The 26,523-nt window shown below is 34.5% G+C and overlaps 6 protein-coding genes and 1 long non-coding RNA gene across 9 annotated transcripts in view; 5 read left to right on the forward strand and 2 right to left on the reverse strand.

The window, feature by feature from the left end:
- LOC105212246 (innexin inx1) overlaps positions 1-13,332 on the forward strand; it is a 26,161-nt gene extending 12,829 nt beyond the window's left edge. Inside the window, exons 2-6 of the mRNA XM_011184113.3 lie at positions 378-975; positions 5,987-6,094; positions 12,182-12,337; positions 12,401-12,753; positions 12,882-13,332. Of these exons, the coding sequence (XP_011182415.1) occupies positions 727-975; positions 5,987-6,094; positions 12,182-12,337; positions 12,401-12,753; positions 12,882-13,113 (1,098 nt within the window). The 5' untranslated portion in view covers positions 378-726 and the 3' untranslated portion in view covers positions 13,114-13,332. The remainder of the gene's footprint in view (positions 1-377; positions 976-5,986; positions 6,095-12,181; positions 12,338-12,400; positions 12,754-12,881) is intronic.
- The window catches only part of LOC128922323 (uncharacterized), a 115,889-nt gene extending 95,851 nt beyond the window's left edge, over positions 1-20,038 (reverse strand). The window contains exons 1-2 of one of the 2 annotated variants that reach the window (XR_008471546.1): positions 19,633-20,038; positions 11,256-11,426 (exon numbers count right to left, since the gene is read on the reverse strand). This is a non-coding gene — a long non-coding RNA (uncharacterized LOC128922323). The remainder of the gene's footprint in view (positions 1-11,255; positions 11,427-19,632) is intronic. The other variant, XR_008471547.1, reaches the window with a different exon arrangement.
- On the reverse strand, positions 13,223-15,595 carry LOC105212245 (ras-related protein Rab-21). Its single transcript, XM_011184112.3, has one exon. It carries the CDS (start codon positions 15,381-15,383, stop codon positions 14,700-14,702), a length of 684 nt encoding a protein of 227 aa, XP_011182414.1. The 5' UTR covers positions 15,384-15,595; the 3' UTR covers positions 13,223-14,699.
- On the forward strand, positions 15,937-19,639 carry LOC105212244 (zinc finger protein 436). 2 transcript variants are annotated; one of them, XM_011184110.3, is made up of 4 exons: positions 15,937-16,109; positions 17,446-18,792; positions 18,855-19,228; positions 19,289-19,639. In XM_011184110.3, the coding sequence occupies exons 1-4, from the start codon at positions 15,993-15,995 to the stop codon at positions 19,548-19,550; spliced, it is 2,100 nt and encodes a 699-aa protein (XP_011182412.3). In that variant the 5' UTR covers positions 15,937-15,992; the 3' UTR covers positions 19,551-19,639. The 2 variants fall into 2 exon arrangements, with proteins under 2 accessions (XP_011182412.3, XP_054088335.1); XM_054232360.1 differs by lacking the exon at positions 15,937-16,109 and adding an exon at positions 16,234-16,272.
- On the forward strand, positions 16,425-17,204 carry LOC105212243 (protein CutA homolog). Its single transcript, XM_011184109.3, has one exon. The coding sequence runs from the start codon at positions 16,571-16,573 to the stop codon at positions 17,093-17,095; it is 525 nt and encodes a 174-aa protein (XP_011182411.1). The 5' UTR covers positions 16,425-16,570; the 3' UTR covers positions 17,096-17,204.
- Positions 20,039-20,055: 17 nt separating the features above from the next.
- On the forward strand, positions 20,056-22,952 carry LOC128922317 (zinc finger and SCAN domain-containing protein 12-like). The gene is made up of 4 exons (XM_054232359.1): positions 20,056-20,274; positions 20,338-21,354; positions 21,414-21,781; positions 21,843-22,952. The coding sequence occupies exons 1-4, from the start codon at positions 20,176-20,178 to the stop codon at positions 22,711-22,713; spliced, it is 2,355 nt and encodes a 784-aa protein (XP_054088334.1). The 5' UTR covers positions 20,056-20,175; the 3' UTR covers positions 22,714-22,952.
- Positions 22,953-23,991: 1,039 nt separating this feature from the next.
- On the forward strand, positions 23,992-25,068 carry LOC105212241 (uncharacterized). Its single transcript, XM_011184106.3, has 2 exons — positions 23,992-24,177; positions 24,235-25,068. The coding sequence occupies exons 1-2, from the start codon at positions 24,126-24,128 to the stop codon at positions 24,765-24,767; spliced, it is 585 nt and encodes a 194-aa protein (XP_011182408.1). The 5' UTR covers positions 23,992-24,125; the 3' UTR covers positions 24,768-25,068.
- The last annotated feature ends 1,455 nt before the right edge of the window (positions 25,069-26,523 follow it).

Here is a 26,523-nt window from a genome sequence, read left to right on the forward strand (position 1 = left end):
TTTATGTCGAATGATTTTGCTGATGGAAAATTCGGCTCAAGAGAAGTTTTTGGAAAATCGACTTTCCTAGTTTTTTTCCAATATGGACGCTGGTTTCTAGGAAAACTACTTTATGAAAATATTTTTTAATTTTCAAAGAGTCATCCAGAAAATGGTGCGTATTCAACCTAACTAAAAAACCTTATGCTAAAAAATACCTTCAATCTAAAGCAAAAAATATGGGCTACTTTCTACTAGACCTTAGATCATCGATAAATCCTTATGTGCTTATGAAATCCATAACAAATTAAGTCAGGTTGCATCTAATATATTACTAAGAACTTAGAAATGATTATTACAATTTCTAATTATTTTTTTCTCCTTCTCTTTTCTTACAGCTGATATGAACTTGCAACAGCCTTTGATGTTTCTACGTCGCATATCAGCATATAATTGCACTTTATTGGTGATTCATTTCCTTTACAACTCAAATAACAACAACAACGATTGACCTACGGACTTTCTGCACTTTGCATAAAGCAATATACACGATTGGGTTTTCTTGTTGATGACGCACTGCCTTTTACGAATTGGCGCTACTTTTTTTTAGCAAGAAAAAATCAAACAAGGACTTACAACATACAACAAACTGCCAATAAACTATAAATTAAGTAACTACGAGTGAAATATATATCGACAATTCTACACACATCATTACGTCATTTACGTCATAATTAATGCAACAAAATGTATAAGTTGCTAGCCGGTTTAAAATCCTATTTGAAATGGCAGCCCATTCAGACGGACAATGCCGTCTTTCGCCTGCACAACTCATTTACGACCGTTTTGCTGCTCACCTGCAGTATGATCATTACGGCCACACAATTTGTGGGTCAACCGATCAGTTGCATTGTGAGCGGCATACCGACGCACGTGGTGAATACGTTCTGTTGGATTCATAGCACATTTACGATGCCCGACGCATTCAAGCGACAGGTGAGTGAGAATCATTTACAATTTCATACATATGTACATACATAAATTCTTATCTATAGACGAGTAGAGTTTACGTAAGTACTATATTCGTATAGTTAAGGGTTTAGTTTAACCGCGATGATATTAAGTTACCATCACCTATGGCATAGGTGGGTTCTCATATTTAAACATTCAAGTTTGTATGCATTTCAGAAAGCTATTTTCATAATAACCAAGTGTATGTTACTAAGATAAGTGAGTGTTTACTTAGCAGTGGGTAAATATAAATATGTGTAAATATTTGTTTACATATGCTTGTAAGTGTCTACATGGTTGCATTTAAGTTCTTTATTGAGTAGACAGCAGATATATCAAGTATAAGACGCTTGTTTTGTGAGGGGAATAAAGAACACAATCAAAGATTGCGAAAGCTGAACTACGTTCGCTTACGATCATTGATTTAAATTAATACTCAAGAGAGTTTTCACCGTAGCCGAGTGAAATAGAAAAACACGAATGCCTTACTGAATCTCTGGACTTTAAACTCGAGCTGCAGTCAATTTTGAAATATTATGAGACTCTTTTTCTAAATAGAGACTCAGCTCGCAAAACAAAAATAATGACATCTTTAGAATTTAAACAGGTTTTGGGTTCAAAGACAACTCCGTTTTTTACATAAACTTTTCAGTAGTACCTTCAACAAAGATCTTGACATCAACTTCCGAGTAGTTTCAATAGGATCGCTTCCAAAGTAATTTAAGCAATCAATCAAATAAGTGGAAAACATTTGGAACAAATAACGACCAAATAAATACAGATCTCGACTAAAACAAGACAGATATTAATCTTAGGTCCTATTTACAGAAGTTCGCACTTTGCTTAGTTAACCTCGCAGAGGAGCCATAAATAAATATTTCTGTACCGCTGAGGGGTATATAAGGCTATGCTAGAAGTGATGATCTATCGCGTGGACTGAGTAGAAGTTTAAATTGGTACCGTGATTTGTTACGAATAAATGGTAGTACCGTCATAGTTCTAATTCGAGGTAAGCTTTTATTAACAGTGGATCGAACCTTTACTAGAACACATCTCAGGTGGACCATAGTGATTTGAAAACCCCTGAGAATCAAGTAAGAGTTCAAAATAGGATACTTTGCCTTGTAGATCTAGATTTTGAGCCTAGATGAAGTCAGAATATTCAGATTCACGAAAAACTCGTTTAGACTGAATAAATTCATTTTTTTAATCTAATGGTCCAAATCATTGAATACGTTTCGATCGAAAAATGGTTCGAAATCATTGAAACCGTATCGAAAATAAAAATTTCGATCGATGTGAACTCACTTACCGACTTGAAATTTGAAATCATTGAATACGTAAAATCGAAAATTTTGGTCGAAATTTTGCCGTTGGCGAGTGAGTTGCGGTAATTTAAAAGAAAGAAAATATTTAGAATTTTTTATGTAAACAATTACTGATGACGGACGAAATTATATTTTAAATGGGTATTTTAGTGGCAAGAGACAAAAACAAAATAACAAAAAAAAAAATTGAGGTGCTTAAAGCGAAATAAAGTTGCCCAAAAAATAGAGAAAGAATTTTCTAAAAGAGCTTTAGGGGAATTAAGTACTTTTTGGGAAGAAATTTCACAATAGTTAAACGATATATGTAGGCCCTACAATCCAGAACAAAACTGGAAGGCATCACAAAGCATATATTCTGGATAATTAAAGTATTTTATTTATAGTTTGAAACTGATTTGAAGTTTTAAACCAAAAAAAAAAGTACAATTCATATCTAAAACAAGGTATGGGCCCTTCATCTAAGTAACTTTAAGTTCGCGCGATGAGAGGTAAGTTTTAATTTTTTTAAATGAAGTAAACAGCACAGATAATTTAATTTATCAAATTTGTCGATAAATGTCAAGTTTATCGATGGAATCAATGATTGCATGGAAATTTTCGATTGAACATCTTTATCGTATCGAAATGGAATTCGGTGCGGATTCAATGATTAGGCCCAATATAATTAATTAGAATGACTTTCATGTGATAGAAAATAAAACGAACTTGATTGACTACCCAAAGATAGTTAAAACAATGAATGATATATGATAGAAATTAATCGATAATATCGCGGTTAAATATTGGCTTCGACAGGTTTCTGCGATTAGATTTTATTTTAGTATAATATTAAAATTAATTTTTAAAGCAAGTCTTCTTTAATGCCATAATTTATGAATAATAGAAAGCAGTTGGTTTATAATTATAAATTTTTAATTAATTTTTCTGAGAAATGGACAATTTATGAATTATTAAAAACACGTTGAACAAACAAGCGAATAAAAATAATTATATGCGTATAATGTACGGATATGAATGTGAAGACTATAATCACAGTAGTATCGCTGATGAATTGAATTTTAAACAGCTATAAGCTTGGCAAGCCCCTATGTATAATAATACCGCCACTAACAACAACTCAGCAGAGCTGCACAACTTTGTTGGGGGCCAGCATTTCTTGCATGTTTGTTGAAATAACCAAAGTAAAAATAAAAAATAAACAATAAATGAAGAATGAGTGAATACAATACAAGAAATGTCTGCACAGGAAGACATTACATAGAATTCAATTTCGCACAGCATATATTTCTATAGTAACCATACATGTATATATAGCTACTGCGCACGCGCAACGTTTAGTATTGTAAAGCATCTTTTTCAATTTTTAAATGCAGGCAAGTGCAAAAAAATGTATTTACGTAGACTACCATCAAAGCACTATTCTAATATGTTTTAAATCTCCAAAGAGGAAACGCGAAACCCTCGAGCGGCAATCAAAAATTTTGTTGGTTAACGCGCACTGCCGCAAAGTATTTAGTAAGTGCTTCGCAGAATGAGAAATTGGATACCTGTGGCGGCGCGCATGCGTCTAGGTTCAATAGTATGATGGGCATCTTTACATATAGACAAATATTTGTATGTATTTGCTTGAGTTACTTGCGCTTATAAAGATTTAAATTTCACTTGAATTTGCACAGCTGACAGCCGTAAGTGCTTGCTTGCTTTCATTATGTTTAATGATTTGTACTTTTTATTGTAGAGTTTTTTTTTAATAAAATTACATACTACGAGTATATGAGTGGCTTATGTGCTTCTTCCATTCAGTGGTAGTATCCCTGCATAAAAATAGACAGGAAAAAGACTACTCTAAATTAAAATATTCTAAAAAAAATCGAATTAGTCAGTGAAACACCATATTTATACCAATTTTGTTTATAAAGATGGTGAGAAAGAGAACACAAGTACGTGGATAGATCGATATTTTTTCGATAACAATTCGGTGGACCTGACAAAAATACAAAATGAAACTATTTCTGAATGTATAAGTAAATCTATTTTTCAAACTGGTATAAAACTAGTGTCTCCAAATAGACATTTCGTAGTAGATTAAAGTGTAGTGGTAGTATCACCACAGATAAGCATCTACTTAGTCAGGAAAAATACTAGTCTTAAATACAAATTTTCTAAATAAAATTTGAACTAGTCAGTGAAGCAACAGATTTATACCAATTTTTTAGGAAAATCGTTAGAAAGAGAACACAAGTCCAACAACAGAACAGTATTTTTGCAATAAAAATTCTGTGAACCTGACAAGAACAGCAATTAAACGTTTTCCTGGAAAAATAAAAAACTTTCTGTTTCAAACTGGTATAAAACTGGCCAAAATCACCAAATAGACATTTCGTAGTACATCAATGTGTAGTGGTAGTATTCCCACAGAGAAGCATTTAATTAATCAGGGAAAAGACTAGTCTTAAATAAAAACCAAACCAAACTAGTCAGTGAAAGGACAGATTTATACCAATTTTTTATGAAGATTGTTAAAAAGAGAACACAAGTACGACGACATATCAGTATTTTCTCGACAACAATTCGAATTAACCTGACAAACACCGAAATAAAACTTTTACTGGAAAAATAAATAACGTTCTGTTTCAAACTGGTATAAAACTAGTATATTTCTGGTCGAAATCTCCAAATAGACATATTGTAACACATAATCGTATAAAAAATACTAGTTAATTGTATGAAAACAAAACCTCCGAATGACTAGTTGAGTTGCTGTTTTAAAATAGTTGCAAAGTAGTCTACAACTAGTCGATTTAACTGCTGGGATATTGCTACAAAGAAACGCTTTTTGTATTTCAATTTCTAAAAGTAAATTTCTAAATTTTTTATGAATATGGTTAGAAATAGAACACGAGTAGATACGTGGATAGATCGATATTTCTTAAGTGACAACTCGGTGAACCTGATAAAAACAAAAATAAAACACTTCCTGGAAAAATAAATAACTTTTTTTTTTCAAAACTGGTATAAAACTAGTATATTTCTGTTCGAAATCTCCAATTAGACATATTGGAATACATTTTCCTCTCAAAAATACGAGTTAATTATAAGAAAACAAGACCTCTGAATGACTAGTTGTGTTGCTGGTTCAAACTAGTTGCATAGTAGTCAACAACTAGCCCATTTAACTGCTGGTATATTACTACTAAGAAACATTTTTGTATTTTAATTTCTAAAAGCTTTAATAACCCACTAAAACTGCACTAAATTTTGTGGTTTTAATTATATCTTTAATCACCCAAATATTTTAAAATTTTTTCAACAAATTCTCCTTATTGAAAAATGAATTTTACCACGCCTAAAAATTTTTTCTAGAAGAAAAAAATAAATGAAGTGCAACAACAAGCGTGTGCCCTATTTAGAGACACGTTGCGCATGCGTAAGCAATTGCAGGTTGGGTAAAAATGAAAAAAAAGTTAGGTGCGTCAAAGAGAGTCAAAGGGAGCTAGTTAACTAATAATTATTATGCAAAAGAGGGCAGACAAAAAACTCAAAAATACACTAAATTTAAATGAGCTCTTCAAAAGTTTATAATTAAAAAATCACGTACTTTTTTTAACAATTTTATAACCAAAATAATTACATTTTCCCATCTCTCTCCCCCTTTCACACACTTGCAGGTCGGTCGTGAAGTTGCACATCCTGGTGTTGCCAATGATTTCGACGATGAGGATGCCAAGAAATATTACACATACTATCAATGGGTCTGCTTCGTACTCTTCTTTCAGGTAAGTGATTGTCACAACAGAAAAAAAAAAAAAATCAAAAAAATAGAAAATAAAGTAATAAATAACGTTGAGCAATGCCAATTGTTGCAAACATCTCGAGCAAGCAACATCATCAGTGGCAGCAACAGCAGAATAAGCTTTACCATTTAAGGCTAAACAATTTATGTGTCTAACAGACTCAGCCAACCGCACGTCCTCCCCCCCTCTCTTCTGGGTGAGACGTCAGTCAGACGTTGAGTGTTGTGAAAGCGAACGAAGAAAATGTGGCGATCTTGCCACAATAATGGGCTGTCAAGTGAACTCGTTGATTGGTTGCAACCGTTGTTGTTGTCGTTGCCTTTTGTGATTGCTTGTTGTTGTGTGTGTGTGTGTCTTTAAAGCAAAAATTGTCGCAAGTCGGCGCATTGCTGTGGGCATTTTCTTCTTATTTCTGCTGTCACTGGCGAGTTGTTAGAAAATATCAGCAACATATTTGGGAGTGCGCAACTCAAGCTGCGCGCTTTCGTTTCAAGGCATGCTGAGCAGCAGCAATGTGTTCGCCTCTAGTGTATAAATCAAGTGCAGTTTGGCTCGAAGCAATTGTCTGTCTGATGACTTATTTGATGCGAATGAATGGCATTCGAGTTTGCAGAAGAGAAAAAATATATTTTAATGATCGGCATGTGGGTACTAATCAAGTTGCAGACTCGAGGAACTGGACTATGGCAGTAAATAAATGTTTAAATGATCGAACAAACGCATGGACCTATAAATATTCTATTTCACACAGAATCTATTACGAAAATGTTTCAAGAACCGAACAAGGACTTCGTAATCTTACTAAGTAAACCCGATCGCATATAACGAAGTTCTCTAAAATAGGTTAGAATTGCCTAAATAATATGGGTCAACAGGAAAAGATGAAAAAAAATATCATAAAATATCAGAGAGAGCAAAATTTGAATTTTTAATATCCCACCGACCTCTTTATAATTTATTAATTTAGAAAAACAACAAAAACTTGAAATTTTCTGTAGCAGAATATGACACGACGACTCGCTGCTTGCCCAAAAATCCCAACTCATCTAATACCCCTTTCCCTTTCGTCCGCCCCCAACGAAATAGCACGCTTCCAGAGCCTCCCTTTAGATGACCTCGATTCAATCGAATCGTTCAGCAGGGCTGGATAATCGTTACAACACAACGAATCGCTGAACCCTTAGTAGATTTTCTGAGACTTAATATATAGAGAGAGAGAACGTTCACTTGCCGTTCCCACAATAGTCGGTTCTATGGACCCAGTATTTTATCCCACCAAGTGCTGTAAACCCGGTTGTAATTCTTCAAAATTATTTGTGAGATGTTTTTCACCACTACAACAACAACTACTTTCGCGTGAGAGCAGCAGTCCGCCCCAAAAGGACTCTGACCGTCTCCGACTTAACCTCACATCAATTTCTATCTATTTCCAAGATCTAAAATTCTATTTATGGAACATGAAAACATGATTAGATCTGCTTAAAACAAAAATAGAAACTATTTATGCTAGTTTAGAAAATAGGCGTGCAAACAATAACCAAAAATATAAAAAATGATGGAAATTTTAAAATCAACTGTGCCGTTCATGATGTTGACCTCCTCGACACGTGCAATATATAGATTTCTATATACAAACATTACCGAGTATGAAATGCCGCCGAAACTACTCACTTAAGCTGTCAAATTGTGTGGAGTATGCGTCAAAATCACAATAACAATAGTAAATAAAAAAAGAGGCCACGAGCACAGCATTTTAATGAGTATGAAAGCTCTTTAATTTCGAATTCAAATTCAAATTCATGTATCGACAAAGAATAAGCGCAAGATAAATAGTTGAAAGAGTACATTGCTAGTAAAAAGCAGGCCATAAAACGAATCTATGGCCCGTAATTATAAACAATTTGTGCGCCAGCTGTTCGTGTGATCGGGTGCGCATGCGCATTTTTAAATGCCTGTCAAGCGATTTTACATTTGATTGATCAGAAAAAAAAAATACTAAAAAAAACTTTAAATGTGGCACAATCATTCGAAATGAAAGGTGAAACAATTGAGCAATGAAAATGAATTGAAGTTTAATTAGAAAGTACCGTTATGCACAATTGTACCAAGGTGATTGAAGGTGAACGCTGATCTGATCACTTTTATGTTCAAATATATACAATTTTTACTGAACATTGCTTCATCACAACAACAAAAAGCTATCAATATAAGTACATGAAGACCCCCAGTGGTTGTTAATGCCATATGAAAATTTTTTTTCGTGCACAATTAATGATCATAATTTCGTGATTTCGTCTTCTGTAGACGACCTGTACGTCTCCAGATTACACACATACATACTTATAACGACAAAGATTTGTGTGGTGGCTTCAGCAGCTTCTGCGCTTGCTTTACAATAGTTACTTAAACGCTTTATTCCAACAAAAAAGTTTCAATTTCATATCAATTGAGTTTAATTGAGTGCGTACAGTGACTCCGAAATTCACAGCGTACACGCTTTATAGAAAAAATATGAATGTATATACAATTATATATATATATTTCAGTATGAATATGTGTGCGTACGCGTGGCTCGGCAAGTAGATATATTTTTCGACTGCGACCATTTGACATAATAATAAAATTTTACTAAGTATAAGTAACCAAGTTGAAGAAAATGTTCTTTTTTTTTTGCTTAAGCGCCTACAAACATACATACATACATATACACATACATATATAGGTATAAACTACATAATGAGGCTATCATCCGGTTGAAATGCAGTAAAGTGCCTCGACAAACCGCAAATGAAAGAAATATATCCACACACCACTCTATTGTATATTCGTGTTTGTTTGTGTGTCGGCAACTACAATTGTGCTCAATTTAATCACAACAAAAAAACACCTTTATTGTTATTGTTGTTGTGCGGCAAATTAGGTTTTGTGTTTGGCTTAGATGGCAATTTAAGTGATCTTGCAATGAAGCGAAAATAAATTCATTAAGGTGTAGTCGCCGGCAAGTGTATTCTCGTGATCTTAAACATAGAGAGAAGCTTTGCAGGTTTATTTGGAACTTAAATAGGAGCTTATAATAACAAGTGATCTTTTAATGTGAAAATAATGCGCTTACAATGGTAGAAATATTGACTAGGCGGACTTGTATGCCAATTAGTGGTGATAACTATCGAGTCTTCAAGAAAGATACCAGGGCATATTTTAAATATTTGAAAATTCAACGGACTCACATATACTATGTGATTCCAGCTTGACGATCTTTGGGAATATACCAGATATCTTTATATAGAAAAAATGGCTGGAATTGGAACCGAAAACAATGAATGTTGTTGTTGTTGTAACGTTTTTCTAGAAGAATAAATGTAGACATAGCCCCTGGATGAGATGACAAGCAAAATATTTTCAAAAAATACAATAAGAGACTGTCGTTTTCGGTTTTTACACTCCTGAGACTTTATACACCCTTGAAGCAGGTGGTACGAATGGTTTTCTTTTTTTCTATTGTTTATAAAAAACAAGAAAAAACGTTAATTTCGCCTATACCGAAGCTAATATACCCTTCACAGATGCATTTCTTTTAGTAACTATGTGTTTAAGCAAATCTAAAGACGTAAGAAAAAGTAAGTAAAACAAAAAAAGAAAACATTTAACTAATGCTTTTTAGCCGGGTTGTTTGCTAGAAACATTAAGGTTATATAGTTAACCGATCTGAATAATTTCTTCGGAGATTATATTATTACCTTAAGCAGTAATCCATGTCAAATTTCTTGAAGATACCACGTCAAATGTGAAAATTTTCCATACAAGCCATTGATTCTGATCGTTCAGTTTGTATGGCAGCTATATGCTATAGTGAACCGATCTGAACAATTTTTTCGGAGATTAAATTATTTCTATGAACAATAACTCACACCAAATTTCGTGAAGATATGTAGTAAAAGGCAGAAGTTTTCCATACAAGCCCTTGATTCCGATCGTTCAGTTTGTATGCAACTATATGATATATTGGTCCGATATCGGCAGTTCCGACAAATTAGCAGCTTCTTGAAGAGAAAATAACATCTGCAAAATTTCAAAACGATATCTTAAAAACTGAAGGACTAGTTCGTATATATACAGACAGACAGACGGACATGGCTAAATCGACTCAGTTCAACATACTGATCATTTATATATATACTTTATAGGGCCTCCGACGCTTCCTTCTGGGTGTTACAAACTTCGTGACAAACTTAATATATCCTGTTCAGGGTATAAAAACTTGTAGTGAGCTGTTAACAAGACCATCGCGAACATAAGTAACCGAAACGTGGTTTTTATCTGGCCAAGGACAGTGTTTCGACTATTATTTCGACGAATTATTTGTCTTTAGCGCCACAAGTACAACAAACGATCGGATTATTTCTAGGAACTCATTTTAATAAATACTCTGATTTCTAGAAGATGCTAACACTAAAAAACAGTTTTGGAACATTTTTGAAATCGAAGTATATAAAAATAGTAAAAATATTTGGGAGTCAAGGGTGTTTCAAGATACACAATAGAGATAAATGCTGGATTAAATCTTTACTTTTTGTAAGAAATGTTATTTTAGAGACCAGTGTGGTTTTGTGAAACCATTATCTTACATATTCTACCAAAAGGTTGATCTTCCAAAGCAAAAAAGTTTCAGGAATATTTCTCCACAATATTCCCATCGATATATAGATGAACTTCCCTAACTCGAATCACCATAATCCACAAAAAAAAATTCTAGTTTGAGAGACTTTCGAGTTACGGAAGGTAATTTCTATGAAAATTGACTTCTTTTGCCAATTCAAGAGTTCGAGTGATAGAAGTTCGAGTTATATATCTGTCTTTCCGAGTATTTCCATCCCAAGTTGAGGACTTCTTTGACATAAATTAGCTCGATAGAAAGGGAGGAAATTTTATAGTTCGAAGGATCTCACAATCTTGCTTCTACCATGATAGGACTAAATTCCTCACCAACCGTGACAGATCCAATAATCTTACAACTCCAACAATTCGTAATTGATTGATTTTCAGTTACATCATCATAAAGCAAAAGAAAGAAGGGTTCCCTCGGCAGACGGGTTCACGTGAATGTCTTATACCACTACAACAACACAAATGATAGACTACAAACCGCTCAAACGACAGCTCCTTCCTAAGCAATTTCTAAATTTCCAGCCTCAGTGAGAAATGAGCTCTTTCGACATTCCCAAAATGTAAACCAAAGTTCCACATTCCGATTTCTAAGTAGGACACACCGCAGAATATTCTAATTGCCAAACAATAAGAGACGAAACAACGACACCTAAAATAGAAATAATTTTAATTAAATATAGTTAAAAATAATAGAAAGAAACCACAAAAACAAAACAAATTGTACACTCATGAACACACGAATTTGAGACAAGAGCCAGATTTATGTGGCACTCACTGCCAAAAAACAAAAAAACATTGTCTTTGGCGTGCATGTTGAAACCCGACAAATTGGACAGACTGACAGCCAGACATGCGCTGCATGCTCCGATTTTAATTGCTTCCAAAAAGTGTTGACGAGAAAAATAGAATCACGAAATCAATGCCATAAAAGTAATCAAAAGCAAATTTCAAAAAAGTGTTTGACCTGAAAATTTCACGAACTAAACATGGCAAGATCAATGACCGCTATTAAACGCCTTCGGCACTGGTATTCTTAAACACAGCAGTCTTAAGGAGACTGTCACTGGTAGCTCTTTATAAGAGGGGTGCTTAGCAAGTGCTGCAATTGTATGCGACAAATGTGGTTTGTGGTTGCTGCAACAAGCGACAAGCAATTGAACACGATCGTTTGCGATCAATGAGACGCATTTCATTTCAAAACTAGCTGCACGATGTCAGCGCATGTGATCGGCTTATGTGTGACTTTAAATATAATATAAGTAAATAATACTGACCACGAAAGATAAGAAACATATTTGTAATCAAGTTCAAAGCGCGATCGTTTACAAATATTGACTAGTGATAAGCTTACGCCTTCAAATCGACTAAAATATTAATTTCCTAATTTTCCTTGCATACTTTTAGGCGATCGCTTGTTATACACCAAAGTTCTTGTGGGATAAGTTCGAAGGTGGACTGATGCGCATGATCGTTATGGGTCTAAATCTAACGATTTGCACGCGTGAGGAAAAGGAGGCAAAGCGTGATGCGCTACTGGACTATCTAATCAAGCATGTGAAGGTAATTTCAGGTCTTTTAAATATATATTAAACCTTTAATTTAATTTTTTACCGTTATATTTAGCGCCACAAACTGTATGCCTTGCGCTATTGGGCCTGCGAAGCGCTCTGCTTCATCAATATCGTCATACAAATGTATTTGATGAATCGCTTCTTCGACGGTGAATTCCTCTCATATGGCACACGCATCATGCAGCTATCGGACGTGCCACAGGAGCAGCGTATCGATCCGATGGTCTACATCTTTCCACGTGTCACCAAGTGTATCTTCCATAAATATGGTGCTTCCGGTTCGCTGCAGAAGCACGATTCGTTATGCATATTGCCGTTGAATATTGTCAACGAGAAGACTTATGTATTCATTTGGTTCTGGTACATGATACTGATGGTGCTGTTGATCGGCTTGCTGATCTTCCGGTGAGTTTCAACATATAAAATTTTTCAATTTTTTTTTTAACTAAATTTTTTTTTTTTAACTATTTCAACTAAATTTTTTTTTTAACTATTTCAACTAACTTTTTTGTTTTTTTTTTCTTTTGCTACAGTGCCTGCATCATTTTCATGCCCAAATTCCGACCACGTTTACTCAATGCACGCAATCGTATGTTGCCAATGGAGATCTGTCGTTCGCTCTCACGCAAACTGGACATTGGTGATTGGTGGCTCATCTATATGTTGGGACGCAATTTGGATCCTGCCATCTACAAGGAAGTTATGACTGAATTTGCCAAACAAGTGGAACCGTCAAACACCAAACTCTCGAAACACATGAAATAAGGTGTGTGAGGAGTAAGTGTAATAGAAAAGAAAAGCTAATTAACAACAAAACTGGCTGAAATCGAATAAGCAAGGAATAAGGAAAAAAAACGACAATCTAATGTAGTAGTTCTGTGATTAAGTAGACATTTTTCTAAAATTCCAATTAAAAAGCTATAACAAAGTAGAGACAAATCACGAGAGAAAAGCAAGCTAATAACAACAATAACAAAAAATCAATGATCACAACTCGAAATATGAAAAATGAAGCAGCATTTCGCCAACATAAAGTTGCTAAAATATGTGTAAATTAGTTTATGATCTGGTATATATAATATAAAATTATGCATTTCTTTAATGTATAAATGAGAATTATATATTTAGTGTTAAGTTTTTGAAATTTAGTATATCTTAACTTTATTCAAATGTTCGCTTTTGAGTCTTTCAATTTTTATATTTAACATAAAAGTTGAATTAAATATACATACATACATATATATTTTTTCATAATGATAAGTGTAGCTGTTAGAAAAAAGAAAAGAATTTGCATATTTTTATAATATTTAATAAGTGAATACTGTTTGAGGGTGAAGACAGTAACAATTTGATAATGAAATTTGATTATACAAATATACGATATTTTTGTAGACTCTGCAAAATATATGTGTTTTATTCATAACACATCAAATGCTTACATAAAAGTGAAATAATGCAACATAAGCAATTTGTACGCTTCGAGAAAAGTAAGTATTATCCCACGTATTTATTTTCAAACACAAAGAGTACTCAACATACAACTCCAAGTGAGTGCAAATAAAGAAAACCCGTCGACTTATTTATATCTATAAAATATATATATATACTTGAAAAACCCAACTCGATATTTCAAGCACTCGAACGCTTGTTGTTGTGCAGGTTGCAAACATCTCGCATATACACAGCACAAACACATATTTACGACACTGATAAGAATTAGATAAGCGTAGAGATTCGTTTCTTAATTCAAAAGCGTAGCATGATTCATATTTAATGCCATACTTTTTAGCGAAAAGTGTATGCCTTTTTTATGATAAATAAAAATATCCATTGTTTCAAGTCTTTTGGAATTTCTTTGCTGCCATTTGAAGCAGAGAACTTTAATTGTATTATACAATATAATAACAAAATGCATATTTAAAAAAATAACAAACTTTAAATATATCGAAATCAGCGTGTAGTTAGCTATTAGCTCAGTTATAGCATTTAGTAGAAGTAAAAAAAATAAACTTTTAGTTTTTGTTCGACAGTAGAATAGAAGAGTGTGTATGGAATTACATGTTTAGATAAGCATACATTTTAAGAGCGTTTTTTATGACGAAAAAAAAATTAATTAATTAATTTATATTTTACAATAAGTTTATCACAATTTAATCTAGCGGCGGCTGCAGCGGCGTTGGCGTTGTCTACGTCGTCGTAGTATTTATTTGTTTTTTCTCCATTTTCTCATCATTTGCATTTACACATACTCATTAACATAATTACGCTACTATTGCCACCCGTCCTCTTTAACAAGTACCTTCCTTGCAGTTTGGGTGTGCTGAATTTAATTAAATAAACCTCCCACTATTTTAGCCAGCACCACAACATGACCGATTCGTTGTAGACGTTTGTCCGCTATCTTCATCACCATCCTGTGAGTCATCCTCAACAATTAAACGCTGTGACGTACGTCCACCCTGCATCAGACGCAACGAACTATTCTCTTGTTCGCGCTGAGCATGACGCTGCATCATTAATTGTGTAAGCGTAGTGAACAGCTCCTCGATGCCTTCATTGGCTTTGGCAGATGTCTCGAAATAGTGTGCACCCACACTTTCGGTGTACTCCAATGCCACATCTTGTGGCACTGTGCGCTGTGCATCTAAATCCGTTTTGTTGCCCACAATTGTTATAACGATTTCAGCACCCAGCATACGTTTCAGTTCTTTCACCCAGTTTTTTACCTTTTGAAAGGAATCTTCATCGGTAATATCATAGACAAGTATGGCACCATGTGATCCACGATAATAGATAGGTCCGAGCGCATGAAAACGTTCCTGACCAGCCGTATCCCAGATGTTAAGATGTGCGCGGCTGCCATCCTCTAGCGTTAGTTTCTTTGTTAGAAATGAAGCTTGCAAGGTGCTTATGTGTTGTGGATTAAATTTATCTTCAACATAACGTAAAACAATAGAGGTTTTGCCAACACAACCTTCGCCTAGTAGCACCACTTTGAAAGTCTTGAAATTGGAACTGGTGTTATTCGTTGGCATCTTTTCGCTGATGCTTGCAAAGCGCAAAGGCGACGTTATTGTCTGGTTATTATTTAACACTTTTTTATTTACACTATGACGCAGTAAGAACGTATACTTTTATTAATTAAATTGGCACCAGAATCGCTGTGTCAACAAATTGGATTTCGATTTCTGACACCTCCTTTTTAGTATAGTACTTTCTTTTCCTATCCACCAAGTATATTTCCATCTGTATTATTTATTTTTCTTTCGCAAATGACAATTTGCCAAGTGACAGTTGCCATTTGATACATATTGCCAGATTTTAGTTTGATTTTTACTAAGTAATTTTTTTGTTTAGCAGTTATAAAGAAATAACAAAGCAATATATATTTTTGTAGATTATTTAACTTAAATTTTAAATTTTCTCAGCATTATTTAATGAACTTCAGTTTATTGCAAAACTATAAAACAAATCACGTAAAGAATTACATTAGTTGGTTTTAAACATGTATTGGCAACGCCAATGGAGTTTAGTGTTGGCAAATCATTTAGTTTGTTGTTGTTTCATTAGCTGTCGTTCGTTTTGAGACTAGCACTTAATTTCAGCTATTTCAACAGCGTTTGACTAAAAACTCCACAAAAGTAATGAATTTTCGTGTTAATATAAGTATTTGCCGTGTTTGTATGAAACCGGACGATGGCGTATCACTCTTGGATAATGAGGAATTGTGCGAAAAGTTTATGTTTACAACGCGTTTGAAGGTAAATAATTTGTATATTTAACTGCCTATTCTAGTACGTGAATTGTCGATGGTACTAGAGAAGATGGCCGCGAAGAGAACTCTTTTACTAGTGACAACAGGGTCGTTCAAATAAGTGAATACACGAATGTACCCGGTTTATGTTATTTACTATAACGATAAAAGTATTTGAAGTGTGATAAATATCAGTTTCATATATATTTAAACAAATATATACATATATATTTTCGAATCTAAATAAATTTTTGCATTATGATCGAATCCAATTGATTACTTCAACCAAGGCTATATTTGTATAGCTAAACATGTAAATATGTGTCTATAAATAGCTGCTCTGCTACGAAACACAAACGTCAGTATAATCGCAAAATCAATCTAGTAAACATAAACAAAAACACCGGCTTAAATTAGCTATTTAAAGCGTTATTTTAAGCTGGACTTTGTGTATTCGTAGCATTTTAAATGCAATCATACATACGAGCAGTGCTTTCCCAACGCTATACGCCAGCTCTTTTTACTTCACGCAAATTGTTCGTGACCTTCGTTGCTGCTGTGAATATTTTAAACGCCACTGCAACGGGACAAGCAAAAACGTGTAGTAGCACCTTAACTACCAGTTGTAAAGACATGAGTGACACTGCCACTGAAGATTCCTATACTGCCGGCAGCAGTTCGGTGGCATTTGTAACAACACCAGATGATAAGTTAGCCAAAAAGCTAGCACAGGGTTTGGTGGAGAAGAAACTAGCCGCTTGCGTTAACATAATACCACACATACAGTCAATTTACATGTGGGAGGGAAAAGTTAATGAAGATAACGAATATTTAATGATGATCAAGACAAGAACGAGCCGCATGGACGAAGTAATCAAGTTTGTACGCGAGAACCATTCTTACAGTGTCGCTGAGGTTATAGCCTTGCCCATTGAAGCAGGCAATGCACCTTATTTAAGTTGGATTGCGCAAACTGTGCCAGATAAGAAGTGAAATGCAAAAAGGCCATAAGAGGTGAACAGCATACTTTGAAGCGCGTCGTCAAATGTACATACATACATACATTATAAAGATTAACAATAAATTGAACTTATTTAAATATGTGTTGTCTATGTGTTTGTCTTGCAAGTTGAATAAACAATTGGATCACAGAGGTCAATTAATTTTCTTATCCATGATTGAATCACCAGCTGCTTTAATTGGTTGTTATTAAATGGTTTTGTTGAAAACAATTTATTTCTACACTTAGTGGGAGGAATGATTGCTACATGTTATTGCAAATACGAGTAATTAATATAACAAAATTTCTAAGTTTTATTTTGCCTTCTCGTCTCATTTTACAGCTCGTTGCAAGTGATGATATGCCCTCATTAATTTGTAATAAATGCTTGAAACGTCTTCGCGTATCCTACGATTTTGTTAAGTCAGCGCACGACTCGGAGAAAAACTTGAAAGCATTTCTTCAAAAAATTAGTAAAGATTTTCAATTAGTAACAAATAACACTAATGGAAAATCGAATAACAACGAGGATGAGGACGATGATGATGATCTCTTGGCAAACATACTCGATGAAGAGAATGTCGACAAAAAAACAGCAGAAGTTTCGACACAAAAAGATGAAAGCGCAGTTTCTTCCACCGAGCTAACTAATAGCGCTAAAACTAATGTCAGAAAAAAAGCTATAGGAAAAACTGAAAACAATGTTGGTCAAAGGTTAGTAACGACTACAAGGTCTACATTAAGTGAGACATCAATACAAGAAAAGAAAATGAAACTCAATGTGAATAGAGAAAGTGTAGAAAAAGAAATGAAAAGTTACGAAGCATTTGAGTCCGATATACAAGTTGAATTAGAAGATAATCTAGAGGATATCACAAAGTGTGATATTGAAGAACCGAAGGAGACTTCCTCCGAACATGAAATACAAATACTTGAATACACTGATGAAGAGTCGCAAACAGAATTGGAAATATTGGAAGAAAACCTGCAACCTAGTGACGATACCCGTAGCAGTCTTGGCGCAGAGGAACCGCAACCACAAAGTAGTGGAGGATTTCTTAAGGAATATCAAGCAATGCTTGAGGAAGAAGATGGCGAGTTTCTAGATGATAAAGATGATATAAACGATAAAACTACAACAGCCAAAGAATTGAGTTTCTATGATGGTGATGAAGAGCTATTGGATGAACAAGACATCGAAATGAAATCGATGGTCGAAGATAATCTAGATGAGGAACGAAGTGTTGGCACCTCAACACAACTACAAACACAAGCGGCTGAAAGAGATACTAAAAGTAAAACACGTAAATACCAGACGAAAACCCACGTCCGTGGTCCGAGTGCTAAACCAACGAAAAAAGGCGATAGTTTGAATACTTCAAAGCGCTTCTTATGTTTAAAGTGTAATCGTGACTTTAGCACTAAAACAAATCTAACGCGTCATATGGCAACACATGAAGGCAATAGACCCTTTCAGTGCACTGTATGCAGTAAGAGCTTCACACAGAATGTATCATTGAAGCAACACATGTACACACACACCGGTGAGAAGCCATACCAATGTGATGTGTGTCACAGAGGATTTACGCAATGTAAAAGTCTGGTATTTCACATCCGCCGACACACCGGTGATAAACCATTTCCTTGCGAAAAATGCGGTGCACTCTTCCGGCAAAAGGATGGACTTAAGGTAAAGTACACAGTGCAATTTAATTTTATAGTAATTTATAATACAACTTTTCGCACTAACAGACCCACATTCTTAAACGGCATACAATCAAGTCACAACATGGTAATATGGAGTTAACAACATGCGCCATCTGCAAAGAAGTGTTTGGTGATAAAATTCTGCTGCAAGAGCATATGAAGAAACATTTAAACGACTATGTGCGCGTCGATTCGGCCATGTCATGCGCTAACCGTGATACCGAAGAGAATTTCGAATATATAGATGATGATCTGCCTCAAGACAAAGCAAATGACTTTATGGGTGAAACCGGCACGGAGAGTACCGATGATATTGGCTCAGCGGCACATGTGGTCGATTTAATGACGACTTCTGCTTTGGAGCCGAGTCGCGCCAAGAAATTTCAATGTCGAAAATGTTTTAAATGCTTTGCAATTAAGTGAGTAATTGAAAAGCATAAGTGTATTATAATTTTAACTAATTTTACTCATTTTTTTAGAAAAAATCTACTGCGACATTTGACTACACATGAGCTATCCGTTGAGACTGATTTCGTGTGTAAAATATGCGAACTTTGCTTTGCCACCAGTGAGGACTTACAAACGCATACATTAAATGAACACACTGACTCGAATGAATCCTTCCAATGCGAATTGTGTGACGCCACATTCTATAGCATAGAAGAGTTAAGGAAACATAGTGCTTTGCATAATGCCAAATCATTCAAGACACATACCGTGGCGAGAGCTCGAAATACATAATGGAGTATGCGTTAAAGGCATACATTTTTTACACAATTATTTTTGTGCAAAAATATGTGAAATAAAATATAAATTCACTTACCGCTTAATTTATTTCGCTTTTCATGAAAGCATGTTTTCACGATGAACTTTTCTACACTTTATTATATAAAACATAACACTACATTAAATAACATTTATTTGTAACGGATCATAACGTTTTTGGCGGGACTTTCTACACTGCATTACACACCTCTTTATAACACAAGCTACTTGAAGTGACCTACAATCAGCAGCAATTATCACAGATAGCTATTAAGGAAAAAAATTTAATTGAAAAAGTATATATTTTGTATTGTAACACAGTTTGGCATATTCATTACGTTAATTAAATTAAAAAAAATCAAAACTTGTGTTTTATTTCATTTCTATTCAATATAAATTGTACTAAATGTAATTAAAGTTCAACATTGAATTGTTTTCACCACTACACTGTTATCGATAATTCTCTTCATCGATTAGTAGTTGGCAACGTGAACAGCTGTGCCACTATTATCATGTTGTTGGATTTTCTCAAGTAAACAAACCTTTTATAAACAAATTTTAAACAAATAATTCGAATTCAATATAAATTTATTAAGAAAATATGGAAGTATGCCGCATTTGTGGTGGTGCCGAGAGCCTCAAATGTTTTCAGGAGAATGAGCAACTGACGGAACTACTAACAGTTTGCGCGAACATTACAGTAAAGACTATAAATACTATTATTTGCTTCTATATTTAAACAAAATTATATCTTTAATTACAGATAAACGAAAATGACTACTTACCAAAACATATTTGCGCACAATGTGAGACTGGTTTGCGTTTTTCCTACCAGTTGCGTAAACAAAGTGAAGAAACTGAAAAGCGCTTGCGACAGGAAATGCAACCACAATCCACCAATAGTACAACAATTGATATTCTAGATGAATTTAGTGCGCATGATGTAGATGAATTTGTACAAACGACTGATCTAATCACACATAAAAGCCTGATTTCAGAAATAAATATCAATATTTCAACTACAACGAAAGAAACGGATTGCTTATTCGGCGATGAAGAGCACACACAGGAGGTAATTGCGTCCACAAGCCTAAGTATGGAAATTGAAGAGCATCAGAACATTGTGGAAATATTAGATGACGACAACGTGCCTGAATTAACAGATGAAGAGCGTCTCCGATTGGATTTGCAGAAGCGCGGTGTATTTATGCAGAAACGCATTGTGCCAATAGAAAACGAGACATTAAAAGAAATAACTGAAAGACAGCAGGTAATTGCAGAGAAGCGTATACAATTGGATATTGAAACGTACACGGATGAATTTAACGATGGAGAAGTGCCGACGGAGGAATGTTTGGACATTTTAAGTAATGAGATACACGAAGTTCATGAGGAGGATGATATTATTGAAGTTATTGATGATGATTCAACGCCAGTGCCATTTACGGGTGAAGTTGTATGCGAAGCGCTGAATTCACATGAATATCAAGATACGGACTTTATAGAAGAGATAATATCTTCAGACGAAGAAGATTTGAATGCGGATAAGTGCATAGACGACCAAACAGATATTGTATATGAAGAATCCGTTGAGGATATTGACGAGGCCATCAATATAGATGACTGTCAAATGCACTTTATGAAAGAAGAATGCAATGCTATTGACGGTAGTGAAACGTACCTTGAAAATGAAACGGTTAAAATGCATGAAAATGAGTTCATCGAAACGATAATAGATGAAGACAGTGGAGCACATAATAATGCGGGTACAGGGAAGGAGGTGAGTACTTAAAAGTTTTGAGTGTTTTGAATTTTAATAACATATTTACTTTTTTCAAGATATGCTCATACACCTGCTCAACTTGCGACTTGCAATTGTGTACACCTACCGAATATCGTGAACATATCAAAACTCACGGGGAAAAGCGTTTCCACTGCGAGCTATGTGATAAGTGGTTTCCGCTACGTAGCCGCTTGGAAAGGCATCTACAGTCGCATGAGAATAAAGTAAAACTGCAATGTCCGCACTGTGAACGTACTTATCAAACACGTTGCAATTTAATGCGCCATATACGTACAGTACACGATAAAGTGGGTTATATATGCGATATTTGCGGGCTGGTTTTCGGACGTACTGATGTGCTCAAGATACACATGACCAAACATACAATGGATGGTGATCTGCAGTGCGAACAGTGTTCGAAACGGTAAGTAAATATAACTCCGATTTGATTAAATCGTAATTAATTGTATTTGCCTTGATTACAGTTTCAATTCGATAAACGCATTGAAAACCCACATAAATTCTCATCTAAATTCAACAAATGATAGTCCGAAACCAGCGAAGCGTGCTGAGGCTGCTGCTGCTGGCGCTAAAAGCAAAAAGCTCTTCTACTGCCACTACTGCGGCAAGGAATCCAAACATCATTTCACCCACAAAATGCATATGCGCATACACACACAAGAACGGCCGCATAAATGTGAAGCGTGCGATAAGGCCTTCCGCACCATGGCCGCACTGATTACGCACGAGCGCATACACGACGATGCGCGCCCATATCAGTGCGAACACTGCCTGCTCTCGTTTCGTCAGCAAGGCCATCTCAAGGAGCATCGCATGATACACGAAGGCATAACACCGCATGTGTGTAGCATTTGTCAACTGGCTTTTACCAAAAAGAACAATATGCTCGTGCATATGCGCATACACTCGGGTGAGAATCCCTACAAGTGCATTATTTGTGATAAACAATTCAAGAAAGCAACGCAATTGCGCAAACACGAAAGTGAGGTGCATAAGAAAAGCGCTACGGAGGAGAATCTGATGTCATTAGAGAAAACCGGCGTTGAAGCGAATGTGAATGCAGGTGACAGTTTGTTTGTGGATTTGGCAACAGAGTTGCTGTGCAGCAATAGTAACAGTCTCGAGCTCATCGAAACGGAGAATGCCACGTCTATTGAGGGTAGTGCCTTGAGTAGTGGCGGTTTCGACGACATGCCAGATGCGATTAGAAATGTTGTTTTAGAACAAACTCCGGCTGGTAATGCAGCCAGTGATTTTGTTGGTATTGACAGTGGCGTTGTGTTGGTGGTGGATGATAATGCGAAATTTAATAGTTTATTTATTATGGATGATTGATTTTACTCAATAATTTACTTTAATGTTTTTACAATTCTTTCCGCCATTGCATGCAATCTTTTAATTTTCTTGTATTAGTTAGTATTCGAGCTTTATATATAGTAATAAAATTGTTTGTATTCATATCAGGCAATACGGGTACCACTTTTAAGAATATAATATATTATAGTTATTTTATATTATTCATATTATAATTAATTTGACTTTTGAAAATTACCCACTGGGCTAAAATTTTTCTTTTTTATAGTTAAAAAAAAAAAAAAAATATTTTTATTGTCCCAGCTATGTTTATATGTATAAGAAATATTAAGAAAAGATTTTAAAATCGATTTTTAAAATTACCGATAATTTTTAAATTTTTAATTATGTAGTTTACAAAAACAAAATTGTATTGATATATTTTTAAGTTCAAAAAACAATACCACAAAATAAATATTCATTACATTATAGTAATTTCATATTATTTGTATATTAAATTACATAATAGAATAAAAAATTTTAAATCAAAATTTATATTTCAATATAAAATTGAAGCATTTTTTGTGAAATTAAGCATATTCTAACAATTTGTGTCGAACAGTAAATGATAAAGAAGCTAACGACAAAAAGACTTCTGACGAAGATCGACAGGCTGATTAGAAACTAGAAGATACTAGAGAAACTACAAGATAGGAGAGATCCTCATCATGAAAATTCTGAATTTCTGTAATTCTAACGCCTGACAAGGTTAAGACAATTCAGAATTTCTATTTCTAAACTGCCTGTGCCTTGCTGGACACACCTTTGTTAAAGGATCCTTAGGTGATTGGAAGGAAGAAGAATTGGACTCCTAAACCTGGGTTGAATTTAGTTCGATTGTCATAAATTCAAATTCTCTTGGAGTACAACAGGAACATAAAATCTCACTGAGCGCGCTAAAATTTAATTTTGAGTTTATGAAAGTGTGAGAAGAATCATCAAAAAGGCAAATCGGAATTAAAGGAAAGTAATAGAGTTTGCTCGATGAAAATGCTGCCTCATTCAGTGGCAACATTACACAAGAGCTCAATTACACCCTGTGAATATGTTTCATTGTTGACTGTGAAACATTTTGAAAGGAGATTAGTTTTTACCATTTAAATATTATAAATTATAATTTGAACTAATTAATATCTGAGAAGAGAAGACATACTTTAATAGTGTTTACTTTTCTCGTTAGAAATATTGCCTCAATAAATGGCAACAATATATTAAAGCATTTGTAACACCCTGTGAAAATGTTCCATTTGTAAAATGGTCCACTTTTTGATAGGACAAATAAAATGCTACCATAACATAGATCAGCCGGTTGAACTGCAAGTGTGTTTATTTAGAAAAAAATATCTAGAAAAAACGAGCAAATAATAATAATAAAAATAAAAATAAATACTGAAATGGATGATAAATGCGATGCATCAGAAAACTCCTGCTACAAACGCATACAAAGTGAATATAAACAAATTTGAAATTTAAAGTCGCATTTAAAGCATGTTCTCGTTGCAGTGTGGACAGACAGTGAGACGCGTCTGCTGCTGGATAAATACGCTACATACTTTCCGGAAATTGGGCCCATGAAAGCTATAAGAAATAAAAAAGAAATGTGGGCACAAATTGCAACCGATATTGGTGGGAAATCGGCGAAACAGTGTGAGGAGCGGTATAAGACGGTGCTTAAAAGAAAGAAGGATCGACAGTATGAGGAAAGTTTTAAAACAGCGTTTAAACGAAAGAAACCAACTGTAGCGAGTGATCATGCTTCTGGCGCTAAAATGCGGAAGGTTGAATCTGAAGAAGAATTTGAAAATAGCACAGTAATTGAGCCGGAGATACAAATAAGCAGTCAAGCAGCGATAATAGAAGCCATATCCACAACCAGCCCAAATACTCATATGGAAAAAAAGAAAACCGTACAGGACACGCTACTTGAGATTGCACAGAAAAAAGAAGCAGCGCGCGAAAGACGGCACAGAGAGAAAATGGAGGCGCTTAATAATATTCAGCTCATGATTGCGACTATGCTGGAAAGGCATCTGTAGTTTAAGAATATAAAGGAAAAAAAGCTAAAAATCAAGCTTTTCATTTAATTTCAACTCTCTGTAGGCATTCTCAATGTCTTCTAATGAATATTTTCGTTACGTTTGCACCTCTTAAGCAATTTTTCAAGGAAAAAAATTGAGAGAATATTGATAGCCTATGTTAATACTACCAATGGATCTGTTCTTTGCCAAAAGCAATGCCATTTTTTGTTTAAAATTATATTATTTATAGTACTAAATAGTATTAAATTTCTTTCGAGGACACAAGAAAACTCGATGCAGGACATTTTCTCAACACTTTCTTGAACGTTTTTTTATTTTTATGACGGTTTAACATTTCTGGCGGAGAACTGGATACTAAGCTTAAGTAGAGTATATTTTACTAATACTAGCATCCTCATCCTATGAGTTAAGAAAAGCTTTTCCAGCAGTAATTTCAGTAAAACTCAAAACGTAATAGTGAAAGTAAACAAACGAACAGCTGATCCATATTAGGGTGGTAAAAACGGCATATTTTTACAGGGTGTAATGGAGTATTTAATATTGTTACCAGATAATGAGGCAGCATTTTTATCGAGATGCAGACTAATTGTCATTAAATTAGACACTTGACAGAAGTAAACTGAAGCTTTGGTAAGACATCCGCACAGTTGAACTTCCCTAACTTGAATCACCATAATCCACAAAAATACTTCGCTTCGAGTTAGAGATTTTTATGTATTTCAGAAATACAGATTGGTGAATAACGAATTATGTATATGGATGATTTTAAAAATCCAGAGAAGGAGAGAGAGAGAGAAAGAGAGAGAAAGAATTAAAACCTAGTGGATCGCTGATTACAGGTGTTCCGAGAGGTTACAGGATATTCAACTCCAAAAGAGTTATGTTCCAATTGTCTCTAAATGACATTAATGGAAGAGAAATCAGTTCCTGTCTTATGAAACGCTATTATGGACTTCAAATTGATTTCAAAACCTTTTGCTTTCAAAAATGGTTAATTTTTCTACAAAGGCGAGCTTTTCCTAATTTCATATTTTTCAATTCGAATTCGAACTGGTTTTAATTCCGTGAATTTCTTTATAAAAACGTTAATCCCGATATTCAAATAATATTTCGGGATTTACGGTCTTAATACTCGTCCAATAGGTATTTTCATAGCAGACTTTGCTTCGAATTAAATATGTAGCATACATTTAGGCGCAAACTGATTTTTTTCGCGTTTGACACATTAACCACGAGCCCTCTTAAAAGGATAAGCAAAACAAAAAATAAAAAAATTAAGAATTCAATGAGAAACAATAGAATAAAGAGTGTCTAAACAAAGCAATACAAACAAATACACAGAAAGGACAAAAATGCTAGCCAAATGAGCACCTCACTAGTGTTGTTTTTGCTTTCTACGCATAATGCTATTGGCGCCAAAATTTAATAGCATTTTCTTTTTGAAAGCGCATGCGCTTAATTGCAACAACAACTATTGTTTTTGGTATTTTGTTGACAAAACAAAAGTCAGCTGTGGCGTGCTGCAATTGTTTTGGGAAATTTTCACACAGTGTTTTGGGTAATTTTTCCACTCACAACGACAAGCCGGTGGCGCTACAAAACTGCTCCAACGAGTCTGCTGGCGCTCAGTTTACAACGGGTATTCAAACGAAGTGTACACGAAGCATAAAACGGGAAAATTAATTAATGTGATGCTATGCGATAATACGCGATAATAAAGTTGTATGAAATAAAAATAAATAAAAAATTTGAT

The sequence above is a fragment of the Zeugodacus cucurbitae genome, chromosome 5 (genome assembly GCF_028554725.1).
Source record: "Zeugodacus cucurbitae isolate PBARC_wt_2022May chromosome 5, idZeuCucr1.2, whole genome shotgun sequence".
Classification (NCBI taxonomy): domain Eukaryota; kingdom Metazoa; phylum Arthropoda; class Insecta; order Diptera; family Tephritidae; genus Zeugodacus; species Zeugodacus cucurbitae.

What these genes read in the sequence shown, in the direction of transcription:
- LOC105212245 (XM_011184112.3), bottom strand. Translation starts at nt 15,383, where the DNA reads ATGCCAACGAATAACACCAGTTCCAATTTCAAGACTTTCAAAGTGGTG.
- LOC128922317 (XM_054232359.1), top strand. Translation starts at nt 20,176, where the DNA reads ATGGAAGTATGCCGCATTTGTGGTGGTGCCGAGAGCCTCAAATGTTTT. An exon ending in CAGTTTGCGCGAACATTACA is followed by an intron (nt 20,275 to 20,337) that starts GTAAAGACTATA and finishes CTTTAATTACAG; the next exon opens with ATAAACGAAAATGACTACTT. An exon ending in ATGCGGGTACAGGGAAGGAG is followed by an intron (nt 21,355 to 21,413) that starts GTGAGTACTTAA and finishes ACTTTTTTCAAG; the next exon opens with ATATGCTCATACACCTGCTC.
- LOC105212243 (XM_011184109.3), top strand. Translation starts at nt 16,571, where the DNA reads ATGCAATCATACATACGAGCAGTGCTTTCCCAACGCTATACGCCAGCT.
- LOC105212241 (XM_011184106.3), top strand. Translation starts at nt 24,126, where the DNA reads ATGGATGATAAATGCGATGCATCAGAAAACTCCTGCTACAAACGCATA. An exon ending in CTGCTACAAACGCATACAAA is followed by an intron (nt 24,178 to 24,234) that starts GTGAATATAAAC and finishes TTCTCGTTGCAG; the next exon opens with TGTGGACAGACAGTGAGACG.
- LOC105212244 (XM_011184110.3), top strand. Translation starts at nt 15,993, where the DNA reads ATGAATTTTCGTGTTAATATAAGTATTTGCCGTGTTTGTATGAAACCG. An exon ending in GGCAAAAGGATGGACTTAAG is followed by an intron (nt 18,793 to 18,854) that starts GTAAAGTACACA and finishes TCGCACTAACAG; the next exon opens with ACCCACATTCTTAAACGGCA. An exon ending in TTTAAATGCTTTGCAATTAA is followed by an intron (nt 19,229 to 19,288) that starts GTGAGTAATTGA and finishes TCATTTTTTTAG; the next exon opens with AAAAAATCTACTGCGACATT.